The 13,736-nt window shown below is 43.7% G+C and overlaps 1 protein-coding gene across 1 annotated transcript in view; it reads right to left on the bottom strand.

Annotated features, from left to right (window-relative positions):
* LOC119385752 (E3 ubiquitin-protein ligase Ubr3-like) overlaps window positions 1-13,736 on the bottom strand; it is a gene marked incomplete in the record, with an annotated part of 121,881 nt that overhangs the window by 101,495 nt on the left and 6,650 nt on the right. Inside the window, 4 exon segments of the mRNA XM_049414088.1 lie at window positions 3,003-3,110; window positions 5,956-6,105; window positions 7,174-7,319; window positions 10,579-10,792. Coding sequence (XP_049270045.1) covers window positions 3,003-3,110; window positions 5,956-6,105; window positions 7,174-7,319; window positions 10,579-10,792 — 618 coding nt within the window.

Here is a 13,736-nt window from a genome sequence, read left to right as displayed (position 1 = left end):
AATCTTCAAGTGAGTATTACTGCACCACGATTGGTTCGTTGGTTGTTTTCCACAAGTTCTTGACGCATTTTTTACGTGATTTTTTATATCGAATTCTGGATATATCGAACTATTTCGCGATCGCCGTGCCGTTCGATATATCGAGGTTCGACTGTATAGTAATTTTTACATTGTAATGTATTGCACCACTTATAACTTGCACCCTACTGCTATTCAAATCTTGATACTATTCAAGGCTGCTTCCACCTCATTTCAAACCAAAAAAGTGACATTCACTCATACCTAGTTGCAATCCTTAAAAATGCAGTAAAACCTCGGTGATACGATGACGGCTCGTACGAATTTCGGGGTGATACGAATTTTTCTGTGGTCCCGGCCAAGGCCCATTAGCCTGCAATGTATTGTAGTACGGTTGTTGCGAACCGATTTGCACCCCGCGACGTTTGATACGAACGTACGCTAGCGCACAGGTACGAACAGGTGCGGCCCGCGCTGTCGCGGAAGAGGACGCGGCAGTCACGCGCGGGCGCGGGCATGTGCGCTGCGCGACCATCAACGGTGCGTCGTTGCCTCCGAGATAGTGCGCGCGAATATCGGAGGCCTTCAGGCGCCTTCGCGTTAGGTTACAGGTGACGTTGACGTCGCGCTTTTTTTTTTTTTTTTTGACGCGTTGACGCGTGCTCCTGTGCACGAGGCAGCAGCGTCTTTGTACTGTGTCAACACGTGCCTGCCACGTCGATGCAAGCCAGGTCCCCGCAGTCAGACGTTCTATGAAACAAGTCTGAAACCTGGGCTGCGGGTCCGCCATGAAGTACCATTAAAGATGGACGAAGACCCCAAGAGACGAAGCGGACGGTCTTGGCGATGGAGCTTGGCCTCCAGAGATCATGTGCAAAGCGCTTCTTAAGTCACTTTCGCCGCAGTACTTTAGTGTCATGCAAAGTAGCGTAGTAAGATTAGGAAGGGGCTACTAGCGGTCACGGGGCACAACACATCTGGTTCGTTAATTACACACGCGGGCATGTACCTTATATACAAGTACATGTATGATCGTTGTCGTTTAAAAACTTTACTGGCAATCATTCAGAGTTGTTCATGACGTCGCTGAGGCCCTGAGAAACAATGAATCAAAACGTATGCCAACTTTCCCTTATTGTCGCATACTAATTTTCCATGTTTTCTAGTGATACGAATTTCGGATGATCCGAATATTTTTGGTGACCCCGCAAGATTCGTATCACCGAGGTTTCACTGTATTGTGCAAGGGTCATGACAAAAATGCTTATTTTTCTTAATAAGATGCAGTAAATACTATTCGAACTATTCGATTCGAAATTATTCGACCAAATCACTATTCGCTTCGGATTCACTTCGAACCTCAAATTCACTATTCGCCCATCCCTACTTATAAGCTCTAGCTTTTGCTGCGCCTTGCAGCACAGTCACAGCGAGTCATGTGAAAAAAAAAAGCATGAGGCATCTGCTGGACATCTTGCAGAAGACATGGCCAAGCCGTAAAAAATGTGCACACTTTGCGCCATGCTTTGAATCTATGAGGATCTTGGCACTGATAAAAGACCTCTCGTGTGGTCAGTCACCTTGCCAGGGTTTTATGCCCAATACGAGACACCACTGTTAGGCTGGAGCCGATTCAGGCAAGGCACTAACTGAGCTGCAAGATTGTCAGTGACCCAGTGTGCACAGTTGCACTGGCTACTCTGTAGTGGCTCAGTAGAATGAAGTACACAAGTAAGGTCAATGTAACAAAGCCCACCCAATTCGAGGCCACTAGGCCATGAATTCAGACTCTAAAACAATTGCAAAAAAGAAAAAAAAAACGGGAAATAAACTGATAACAGGCACTTTCACCCCCATGAAGTCAACGAACTTGTGGAAGCTGTCAATGTTGCCAACACTGAAACAACAGCTCAGACAACCACCGTTAGACACAGCATGCCACAAACGTATGTTCATTGGCACCACCTATCTGGACGCACCACCAAACACCTGTATATAGCGACATACTTTTTTTAAATATGGGTGCAAGAGCTCCCTGTCTCAAAACACAACTGGAAACGATGACATTAGCTGGTCAGCAAGTGACATTCTCGCGCACCAATACCGTAACCAGCCTTAGCCTGTTTCTTCAGGCTAAAGCAAAGATTATCTGCACGCAATAACTACTACTCTGGAAATTCCTAGCACCGTTTTTCTATTACACAAACCTCACCATGTCAACGTACTCTTTTTATACCACATTTAATGGTCAAGTTGCTAAAAAATACTGCTCTTGTATTGGTACTAACTTCATGCTAGCTACTGTCCTAGGGAAGTGCGAAGTCATTTTTATTGCTAGACTGAAACCCCAACTTCATTAATGAAACTTCAGCAACCAAACTTGAAAAGAAATTAAGTTTGCCATGACACGTACAGCTTTGTTATAGAAGGGTCTGAGTACTAATATAACCAACTTGCTTAATAATGAAAGTACAGTAGACTCATTAAACGGAACCTGAAGGGACCAGGACAATGTGTTCCGTTTTGCAGGAGTTCCGTTTACTGAGAGAGGAACAGGGGTGCAGAATCCAAGTATGAAACCAATCATATTAGGAGTTGCTGTTCCATTTAAGCAGCAGTTCCGTTTAAGAGATTTCCGCTTATTGAGTCTACTGCAGACCGCATGTGCTGTAGTGGCCAGTCTTGTGAAGACAGCCAAGAACTTCCGGAAAGGAAAAAGATTTGCTATGGCGATGTTTCAACAGAAACTTTGTATTGTGATTAGGCAGTAACATACTGAAGCAATACAAATAAGATGTAACGCTGCAGTAGCAGACACCGGCCAGCCATAACAATGAAGTGGACTTTGCAATGTTACTTTTTGCTAACTGACAGGGCATTCCCTGTTCACTGCTATAAATGAAAAAATTGACCCTCAAGTGGCCTGTTTGCAGTTGACAGCAGCTACGATCTGAATATGCCAAGTACCTTTCAATGTAGCTCACCTTGGTACTCGGGTGGACACTCCCAGTTCTGCAGCCGACGCTTGGCCTCCTCGTAGCACTCGTAGTTGTGCTTTAGAAACTTTGCCTTCTCCTCGTCCTCCACATCGTCTGCACAGGGGGGTTAGATAATGTACTTGAAAGCCACATACAACACAAAACAGGACGCTGGGTTTAAGCTCCACCATAACGCTACCAACCATCATTCCGTTGTGGCTGCAACACTCCCCGGGGGTTATGGGGAATATGTCGCTCAAAATTCAGACTCTTGAGTATGAAAGTAGGGGAATTGTCCGAGGGGCTCGCTTTTTCTGTATTACACAGAACTAATGAAACCGACAGACAATTAAGCTAAGGAAAGCGTAGGGGACATTATTTGTGGTTTCTTAACTGTAGTGTAATAGTTCTCACTTAAACTGAAAGGAATTAAAGTGGACGAAAAGTCCCCCTTTCTGTCAGTGGGATCCGAAGCCACAACCCTCAAATTCGAAGGTTGTGGGTCCAGATCCCACAGTGTCTGTCGGTTTCATTAGTTGTGTATAAGACTCTGAGTAGAGCATAACGAAGGTGTCAATAAGCAACGCTGAAGCAGACCTTATTTAGATACTTCAGTTCCCATCTTTACTAGCCTTTACTTAGTCTGGAATTTAACCTCGCCGTTATTCTTGCCTAAATTTTGGGTAGAGCAGTTTTTCAGGACCCTAACGAAATGCGGTTTACTGAAGTCCTTCACTGTAATTACAACCTCTTTATCTCGAAGCTCAACTACATAAATTAACTTCTTTTTGAGTGTTGTTTGTACTACCATGAGAAAGGTGGACAGTGCTTGTACCCTGAGCTAAAACTGTAGTCTTACTGTTTCAGCCTCAGTGATACCAGCGTATTGTATGCACTACTACATGCGAGCTTCTCGGCCGTGCGTCATATGTTCTGGAGAATTGTCGTCTATGCAAATTCACTTTCACAAAAATCGAAGTGCATCTCTTTTCAAGTAGTAATAAGGACTGCTGCATGCATGATGCCAGAACTAAGGCTGTTCAAATGTTTCCACAGAGGCACACGAGCTTGCGCACAAGATACAACAATGTAAAATGGAGCAGCGATGTAACTTTGGCAACCAGGCCCTTTGGCAAACAAAAACTGTGTTCTTGAGCCAAAAGACAACACGTACAAAACTGTAGGGATTTAAGAAACAAAATAGACTAGTTCCTCGCGTATATAATTCTGTTTCAATCAAGTTCGTAGTGACAGCTATTGCCGTTCAGCGTGGTGCTTCGTAGTGGCTATTCACTTTGCATCCATCTTTGGGATGCATGATGCCAAAGCAGGTGGCTGGTTGTTCTGCGGAATGAAACAGCCCAGGCAGTCCGGCATTATCGTGGCACGCTTCATCAAAAGCAACAGCTTTAAGAAGTAAACATAAGGTATGCTGGTACACAAATGAATAGTTCCACGCTTAACCGAACCATATAAAGTATTTTACTTTTAGTTTACGAAGCTCTGCTTTCATGCCTACGGGCTACATAACACTACCATTCAAGCATTTAAGGGGGGACATGGTACCTGGGGCTATCTTGTTCATTTTCTGACGAGATTCAATTAAAAAGCACAGATATATATGTATTTCTTTGTGCTGACTTTAAAAGTGCAGTAATTTTTTCTTTGACTTAAATAATTATTGAGATAATTAAATATTAATTACTATTATTTGGTGAGACAATAGATCATAATAAACTGGGCAGAAAGTTATGTTTAATGCATGAGTGGAAAGCAGAATGAATAAGAATCGAACTGCTGCAAGCAGTTTTCAAATCCAACAACAATTAACAATTTAGCAGCCCCTTGAAATTTAGCCTTTACAGTACAGCTACTAACGATCAAGAACACAGGCAGTTTAAAAAATTGTAGAAGAAAAGAAGGAATTTGCTTGCAGCATTTCAAGCTTTATGCATTTAGCTTCATACAGCAAAAAAACGTTACAGCTGTAGCTTTTCTAGAGTTTGAGCAATTGTTGCACCAAACAAGGAGGGTGACTAAAAGCTTGTTTTGAGAAAATGCAAGAAAACAGATAAAGCTCATTTTGAACCACATGTAATAGAAGTTATTGAAATATTTTTGTTAGATGATTAGTCTCCACCAGGGACATAAGCTGCATGCCTACTGCTGCAGCACACGTCATTCAGAAGCAGCATATCGATATAAAAGCCCAATTTTTGTGCTTTTTCTCAATTAAAATATAGCTTGTTTTGATGATATAAATTGCTGTTGGGGCTGAAATATCAATCCAAGATGTAAGAAACTTGGTCAGCACTTGCGACAATGCCTGTATGTTACGAAAATACTATATTCAGAAAATTGACTTTTTCCATAATTTTTCATCTCTAAGACCAGTGTGCCCCCTTAAGCTGTGCGGTGAACGTTGCCTGAATATCCGAAGAAACCTCATCAAAGGATGCTTATTCACAACTCACAAGTGAATGGGACTGTTATCGGGGTACAAGAACTTACAAGGCGAGTACATGGGAACCTGCTTAGATTAAATCTTTTGGCCCGAGAGTATTTACAGTTGGAATTACTGTACAGCTTGACCAAACAGACAACTGGACGTTTCAAAAGGTGACACCGTAACAGCCCAATCTCTCCTGCTTTTGATAACATCTCACCCGAGATAATGAGATGGTTCTATCACAATGATGTTCCTCCTTGCGCTTCATCCATGACTTGAGCGGGGCTCCATTCACATTATCACCGTGATAAGAAGGAAACAAAATTGCATTGGAAAAATTTTTACGTTACATCAGCCCTCACTCTACCAAACTTCAAGAATCGAGACACAAGAAAGCAGCGAGGGCATGTCACTCTGATGATCCACAGCCCCAAAGCAGTGTCACAGCAGAGGGTGACACGTGACTTCACCTTCCACGTGTCGGGAAGTTTATGGGGTCCTGTAACTTACTGGCGGCACTGCAGGTGAGTGTTCGGTAGCTGAGGGGGTTGGTGAGGGCATGAGTCATCACTTGCCGCATGACTGCGCCCATCTCACTCAGCTGATGCAGCATGGTCAGGAAGCCATCGGCCTCTTGCACTGCCTTCTGGCCCACTGTGCCTGAAAATAAAGCAGACTAAATTAATTTCTGGGATTTCACGTGTAGAATCCACACCTGATCACTAAGTAGTGGGGAACTCTGGACTAACTTTGACCACCTGGGTTTCCCATGAACACATACCTAAATTTAATTACACAGGTTTTTTTTTCCATTTGACCGCATTCAAAACAGCCACTGTGGTAATAATCGAACCTGCATTTTCAAGCTTACCAGCGCAAGCTCCTTAGAAACCATGTAAGCCACCACGGTGGGTAGACAAAGGAGAGACTAGCTGCAAGGGCTTATTCAGTAGTCTGTGTTAAGCTATAACGAGTGAAGGTGGGGCAGAGGAACTTGAGCGGTTCCTTCACTTATGAACTCATTCACTGTAACCGCTAGGAGGCTCTCATGGGAAACACTAATGCTTATGCCATCATATGAGGTTTTTCGCAGTGCATGTAACATTATCCCCGTCTGTTACAGTATTCCTCGTGGTGGCTTCCAGTATGCTATCTTTTAATAAATTTTGTCACTATAGGTCTCGAGACCACTAGGAGCATGAAACCTCGCAAAAATTGTCAAGCTCCAATGCTGCGCGAAACGCCCAGGCTTAGCACACTCGCCTTCCAACAGCACATTGCTGCAGGTACGTGGCAACTCCAAATCTTAGTGATGGTGGCATGAAAACTTCTGTGTTTCTGCACCCTCTAGCAAGGATGAAGCTGAGAATAAACAGGAGGCCTGGCAATGCAATAACAATGACGAATTAATTATGAAACAGTGGCCATCGTTGGCACAATGGGACAAATGGCTATTCAGAGGAAAACCAATAAGCAATAAAAACAATAAATTATGATGTGATCATGAGGCACACCATAGTGAAGGACCCCAGATATCAATTTTCACTAGCTAGGGATCATTTAACAAATGCTACACGGGTGTTTTTATGTTTTTACGCCATTTAAACGCAGCCACCACGGCCACGAAGTCAACCCACGCCTTCATGCTTAGCTGCACAAATCCTTAGCTGCTAAGCTACCACAATAATAGGTGATGTGGTAAAAGCCAGGAACCACAGGGACACTCACCGGCATCAACACTGTTGCTGTGTTCACGCAGGTGCTGGACAAGGCGCAAGATGACACGAGGCATCATGGACTCTGCTACGCAGAGCAAATCCGGAGGCGCTGGCGGCTTGCCAACTTGTGCCTTGGGACCGTGCCGGTGGCAGAACCTGTTTGGGACACAGAGATCCGTGCGCAGGCGGCAATTAATGATGCACAGGCTACAGCAAAACTCGAGAGGCAGACAAGAACCAACCTTACTGCTGTAAGTGTTCCTCACAATGCAACTGCACAGAAGGCATTGCAGTTAATGTGAAATCAAGCAAGTAGTGAGCCAAGACTGATTTCACTTTACAGTAATTCCAAACTGACTCTTGCTGCCCTCTGTCACTGGTCAAGAAACCCCACAGCTTCAATGTTAGTGGGATCGGAAAGGTCTGAGTGCACGTAAGCTGAACAGTGAACATAATAACTAGAGGCCGGATTTTTAGGCACTGAAAAAGCTGCTTTTAGGCGCCAAAAATAGGCAGGCAAAACAACGTTTTAGGCTTCCAAAATCGTAAATATAGGCACTATAAATTTTCGCATAAATGCAGATAATTTCAAACGAATACATGCGCGACCTCTATCTACGACAGGAAAACAAAAATGTTATTGCTCAAGATGGCACAAAGGCACCAACATTTGAAAATAGCCTGCTTTGTCCCACACGGCTCGCACTCCCGTGTTCTGCAGAGTGAGTCAAGCGTCCACTGTCGAATCAACACATTCCTGAGTGTCTTTCCAGCATGACTGAGAAGCGCAGAGCAGGAGCAGACAGCCAGATTGCTAAAAGACCAGAAGGGAAGGATTCCTCCTATTGGCCGGGTCAAATTGCGTAGAGCCAATTTCTCCCCTTGCAGTGAACCACTGGCGTAGACAGGCGAAGGGGGGGGGGGGGTCATCCTTCCCCCTCCCCTAAACTATTGTTTTGCGTGTGTGTAATACACGCACACAAACAAACGCATGCATGAGCATATATAAAGTATGGTTGTCGCCCCCCCCCCCCCTGCAAAAGATTTCTGTCTACGCTACTGCAGTGAACACCTTAAAAAGTACATTACAAACAAAACAAAAGCTGCGTGCACATCACAGTTTTCTTTCTTTTTTTGCTCTTCACTCTTCTTTCCGCTGACAGCTCTCCGCGGTTTCGCATTCGCCAACCGCTCGGGCCATGTCAGTGCGGCAGCGAATGCTGGCCGGCGTGTCCCGCTTCACTGCTGCTAGCGGTTGTTGGTTGGTTGAACTAGAAGACTAGGTTGAACACCATAATTCCCAACAGTCAATCTTACGCGGTAACATGGATAGTGGTCTCAAACAACACCTGGGAGCGAAACTTCAGTATAAATAGCGTTCATGTAAGTGCCAATTTTGAAAATAGGCATTTATAGGCATTTGTAAGCATTTAGGCACGAACGCCAAAAATAGGCATTTATAGGCACTATAAGAACACTATAAAAGCCCTTCTTAACCTCTAATTCATGCTCATATATCAAAATGGCGCGATAGGAGCGCAAGGAACAAAATAGGCATTTGCCTAAAATCCGGTCTCTAATAATAACACCAAGAAGATACCAATCTCCGACACCAAGTGTGCATGCAAAATGTTTGCTGTGAGAAGGTAAACAACTGAAACTTGAAAGCAGCGCTAGGACAGGACACGCAATATAAGCCACAAGATAGGGCACTTTGGTGCCCCTTTAATCATTTGGGAAGTCATCATATACAAGAACACACACTCTCTCTCTCCAAAGGGATGCCCAAGAGAAAAGTAATTCGAGATGTATTAGTATATAGGCTTTCTGAAATAGTACCAGAAGAGGCTTGGTACCAGAAAGGGTACGAAAACAAAAAGAAGGGTTGTGCTGCTGCCTTTAAGTTCTTTTACCACCTTGCCACTATGCCATGGGTTTTGTGGGGTTTCTTGACAGCATCTGCTCATGCCTAGTTCATTTTTAACAGTAAAGGCAGACTGCATTTTACTGCAAAGAGAGAGAAATTGAGCTTAGCAGTCTTCATGAGGTTTAAGTGATCGAAAGTCAGGAAAGCTGATCGAAACCTATGTTACTGAAAGGCAGGCTTGCACTCAGTGTCAAAGGATCACGCATTTTCCTCACAATCACCCTCTGTCATATACACTTAAGATATTTAAAGCTGATATTAAGAATACTTGCACTGTTGTACAAAGAGAAGGACAAGCTCAGTTGCAAGGAGGGACCCGACAGGTGTTGAGTAAACTATCATGTAAGACGCACGAGCAAGTTTATGGAATGCCAAACGGCCGCAGTTTATAAAGTTCCTTATGACTATGAGCCCTTTTGTGCAATTAAACTTAATGTTCGTTTACCGGTGAAACATGGTCTTGCCTTGCGTTGCACTGTTACGACTGCTAGTGCACTGTGAAATTTACCGGCAGTGGAGCTTTATTTGCAAATAAGATTAAGAGTGTCCGTTAATGCTATAAGCTTGGCATATCACTCATAGCAGTATGACTCTGATAAGTCAGCCTTAGATTACCTTAAGAACTGTCACATCTAGAAAGTTATTTTTCATGAGCACCCCCACGCATCCATTAGTGAAATGCTGGTGCTGCCTTTCCCTGAACACTGTGTCACCTCCACAGAAAGAAAAAAAAGAAGGCTGTGCAATGTTTTTTTTTTCCTTTTTACGTCCATGCTTCCATAACTGCCTTCCAGTATCAAAGACTTCATTTGAGCCCATTTTTACGAAACTAAAAAAATAAAAGGAGAAATTGGAAATTCATGATGTCAAAATGATATTAAGAGAGTTACAGTACAATAATGAAAAACAAAAAATTTTCACTTTCGGCTACTGTTCAACTTATCATTGTAAAATTAATAGAAAATTGAAAATACACTGTAAAAAGAACACCCTGCCAGCGTAAATTTATTCAGTGTTTCTTTCATGTTGCCTACAGAAACAGAAAATTGGACTAGTTTATGTGGTTAGCGAGTACAGGCATCACAAAGGAACAACTTGGCGTAGCAGCTCATACTGTTTACTTCCACATGATCCGTGCCTGCAATAGACCCTATTCATATTTGTAAAGCTAGCTTTCCCGGTGTGCAGTTTGCCCAACTAATGGCGGCTAGTCACTTACTGCAAAGAGCGTGTTCAAGTACAGTTTGCTTGCGCTGTGACGTGGAAAAGGTGGACTCTGCTCTCCTGACATAAACACACATAATATACAAGCCCCAGCACATGCTACTAGGGCCTCATCTCCACTTGAACACGGCAGCTGCCGCCATTAGTTGGGCGAATATGCAGCGCAGGGAAGCGCACTTGCGGATTATGAAAAGGGTCTTTTCTGAATTGCCCACAGGCCATGATACGCTCTTGCCAGTCTATCCAAGCCATCATTTTGCTCACCCATCCTCGCGCATGACGCTGGCGTCCCCGCAGTCGCAGGCACCCCCTGCCTGACTGCGGAACATGTTGAAGTCGTGGCCCTGGTGGTTGCCCTGCTGGAAGCAGTCGGCACACAGGGACATGCAGGGTGAGATGCCACATGTGCGGCACCGGTACGCCACAAAGTTCGCCGTCCACACCAGGCCACACGTGGTGGCATTGTCGTACCGCCGCACTGCACAGAGACAAACCGCAGATGTGAAAACGGTTCAAACGTGGAACGAAAGTAAGGCATCAAAGCCGCCTGTTACGGCCAACCAAGCTGCTTCTGCTCAAGTGAATTAAAGCATCAAGCTTGTCTGCATGACACTAGAAAGCATGTAAGAGAAGTATGCGACAAGCACCAGGAAATGTGGAATGAAGTTATAGTGTCAAGTTTACTGGCGGCAGCAATCCAAACTGCCTTCGCTCAAGTGAATGAAAGCACAAAATATACCAAGTATGCACAGCACAAAGAAACAAAGCAAGAGGGAGACACATAAATGACATGGTGCTGATGTCTGTCATAAAAATCAGCGCCATAAATGCTATGACGCCATAAATGCTTGCCCTTTGTCTATGTTTCTTTGCACTGTGCATACTTAGTATGTATCAAGAACTGTACGAACTAGATCACGTGCTGATTCTTCTAAAAGCACAAAACTTGTCCGCACAGACACATGTTGCCTTTCATTTTAAGAATTGTAGACACCAGAGCTGTCCATTCTCAGTCTGAGCGGACAAAATTCGGGAATCCTGAATGGTGACAGCACCACTGCAATTAATTATTTCAGACGCCGCTCCTCATTAGTGGAGAAAAGAAGAAATCTTTTGCAATAATCCGCCCAAGTATGCCTTACCGAAACTACATAAAGCACTGGCAAACCCCACACTACCATTATGAAAAAAAAAAGAAAAAGGTTTTACAACTACACACAGAACTGTACACAAAGCATCTATCTCTGTGGCCAGAAACAAGAAACACATTTAATTAAAAAAAAAGAAAGAAACGAACGGACGAAGACAGGTGCCACAGACAAGCACCGACTTTCAACTGTGCATTGTAAATTTCTTGTACAATGAACTACTTGTCCAAACTTACAAATTCGTGTTGATGTTAGCACTCGCTTTAAGATGTTTATTTGTAAAATGTGTAATGCAATTGATCGCTTTGCTATTCAGCAGTAGATTATAAAAATGTATTGGAAAATGATACATCGGATGCCCACATAATGTGCGGCGCATTTAAAGCTCGCGTGTCTCAAAATTGAAGCTACAATTGGGATATATAGAAAACAGAGCACTCTGAGCATGCTCTCTGAGCAGCCTCTGCACCTATAGATGGTTAACGAGAAGGGCACCATTGCACTAAATAGGGACAATTTGAGTAGGCCTCATGCATTCCAATGCTGAGAAGCTGATAATCATATTGCAAACATAGCAGTTAGCCCGTTACAGCAGCATATGACACGAACAAGGAAACAAAATCATATCCCTTTAAAAATAAAGAGCAAAAGTGGAAAGAAAATCGAGCTGCAGAAAAAAAAAATGCACACTGATTGCACAAGTGCACATATGAGAGTACATACAAAAGCTGCGATAACATTTGAAGGATGATACAGAGTTAAAGTAGCCTATCTGGGAAAAATAAAAATGGACCTTGGATGACAAGATAAACTGCGCGACATTGGATACGTTGACGTAATCACTGCTCAGCGAGGCCTCATGAGAAGCAGCCCTTTCGTTCGCTCAACGTTGTTCAGCCTCCAAAACTACAAACAGCAGAGTGCTGATACTGTCTGCAATTGTGTGAAGAACGTTGTTATGTATGTCCATGCATCACTTGTTCTCTTTCCTTCCTTCCTTTTATGCCTGCTTAACCCTCCCCCTGTGTAGTGCAGCAAATCAGGTACAACCTGGTTAACCTCCCCGACTTTTCTGTCTCACTTTTCTTTTTATGTGACATACAATAATGTTACTACAGATATCTCACTCAAGCTTTCATGTGCAGCAGTGTTGAAGCCAAGTTGCAATATATGCAGCCATAATTAATAAACAGCACTCACTCATGCATTCATTCAGTTGTGGACACTTGTTGTGACAAGATGCATCATTACTACGCATGAAAGCAAAGCTATTGACCCAGAACGCTGTATTCACCTTCAGCAATGTCTCGGACAAAAATTTCTGAAGCCGAGTTTCAGAGACAGAACACGAACAATGAAAACAGTTGCTGAAAGAGCAACAAAAAAAAAAAACATGGCTGATCCCTTCGTCATAGGAATCGGTATAACACGAAAGTAAAACGTGTCTTTACAGAGGTAGTTGAAGGTTTACTCTACACTGATATAAGAGAGCTGGCACAAATAATATTGGTGCTTGGCAGCTACAGCACCTGTTTAACGTGGATGCACCCACGTTGACGCGTGGTGGCACATCTCCATCCCGGCGACTAACATCCATGATCAATGCTTAAACAATCCTTTGTGGTAGCAGTAGCAGTGAACGGTAAGAGCATAACCAGAGAAAGTGGTGTGACAGCCAGAAGAGCATCGCTGATTAGGCGCAGAACTTAAGCGAAAGCGCCATCCCGCCACATATTAAAGAGTTATTGAACACCACGGCGGGACTAGAGGAAAACAAAACGCGCGTCGTGCCTACACTCTAGCCTGGCCTCATCTTTTCTTGGGGCGAGCGTAAGCGGAGACACGGTGTTACAGCCAGGAGAGGCAGGCGCACGTCGCATAGATATATTTAAAATGCATGGATGCTATGAGCGAGGCCTGAAGCTTGGGCTAAAGTCGCCACCTCGCTGTGTGTTAACGATGTCGACAAAATTGCACTTCTGTTGGAGACGCGCCGAATGGGACGGATGCGTAGCAACGACACATCCGTCCGTGATGAAAATACGTCACTAAAGTCTTGGTGGACCCCAGCATAAAACAATTTCGTGTTAAAACACACCACAGCAATTACACTGCCCTATTTAGTATTCTATGACACAGTACCACACGCAATATACGCAACACTTAAAATGACTTTTGTTTGCTTCTTGCATGCAGTGTCTCATGATTTATAGGGACTCATGTTTTCATACATCATTAAGGGCCCCCATGAGCTTTAGTATGGCATTTCCATAT

The sequence above is a fragment of the Rhipicephalus sanguineus genome, chromosome 3, assembly GCF_013339695.2.
Source record: "Rhipicephalus sanguineus isolate Rsan-2018 chromosome 3, BIME_Rsan_1.4, whole genome shotgun sequence".
NCBI classification, from domain to species: domain Eukaryota; kingdom Metazoa; phylum Arthropoda; class Arachnida; order Ixodida; family Ixodidae; genus Rhipicephalus; species Rhipicephalus sanguineus.
This window is presented reverse-complemented; position numbering and strand designations above follow the sequence as displayed.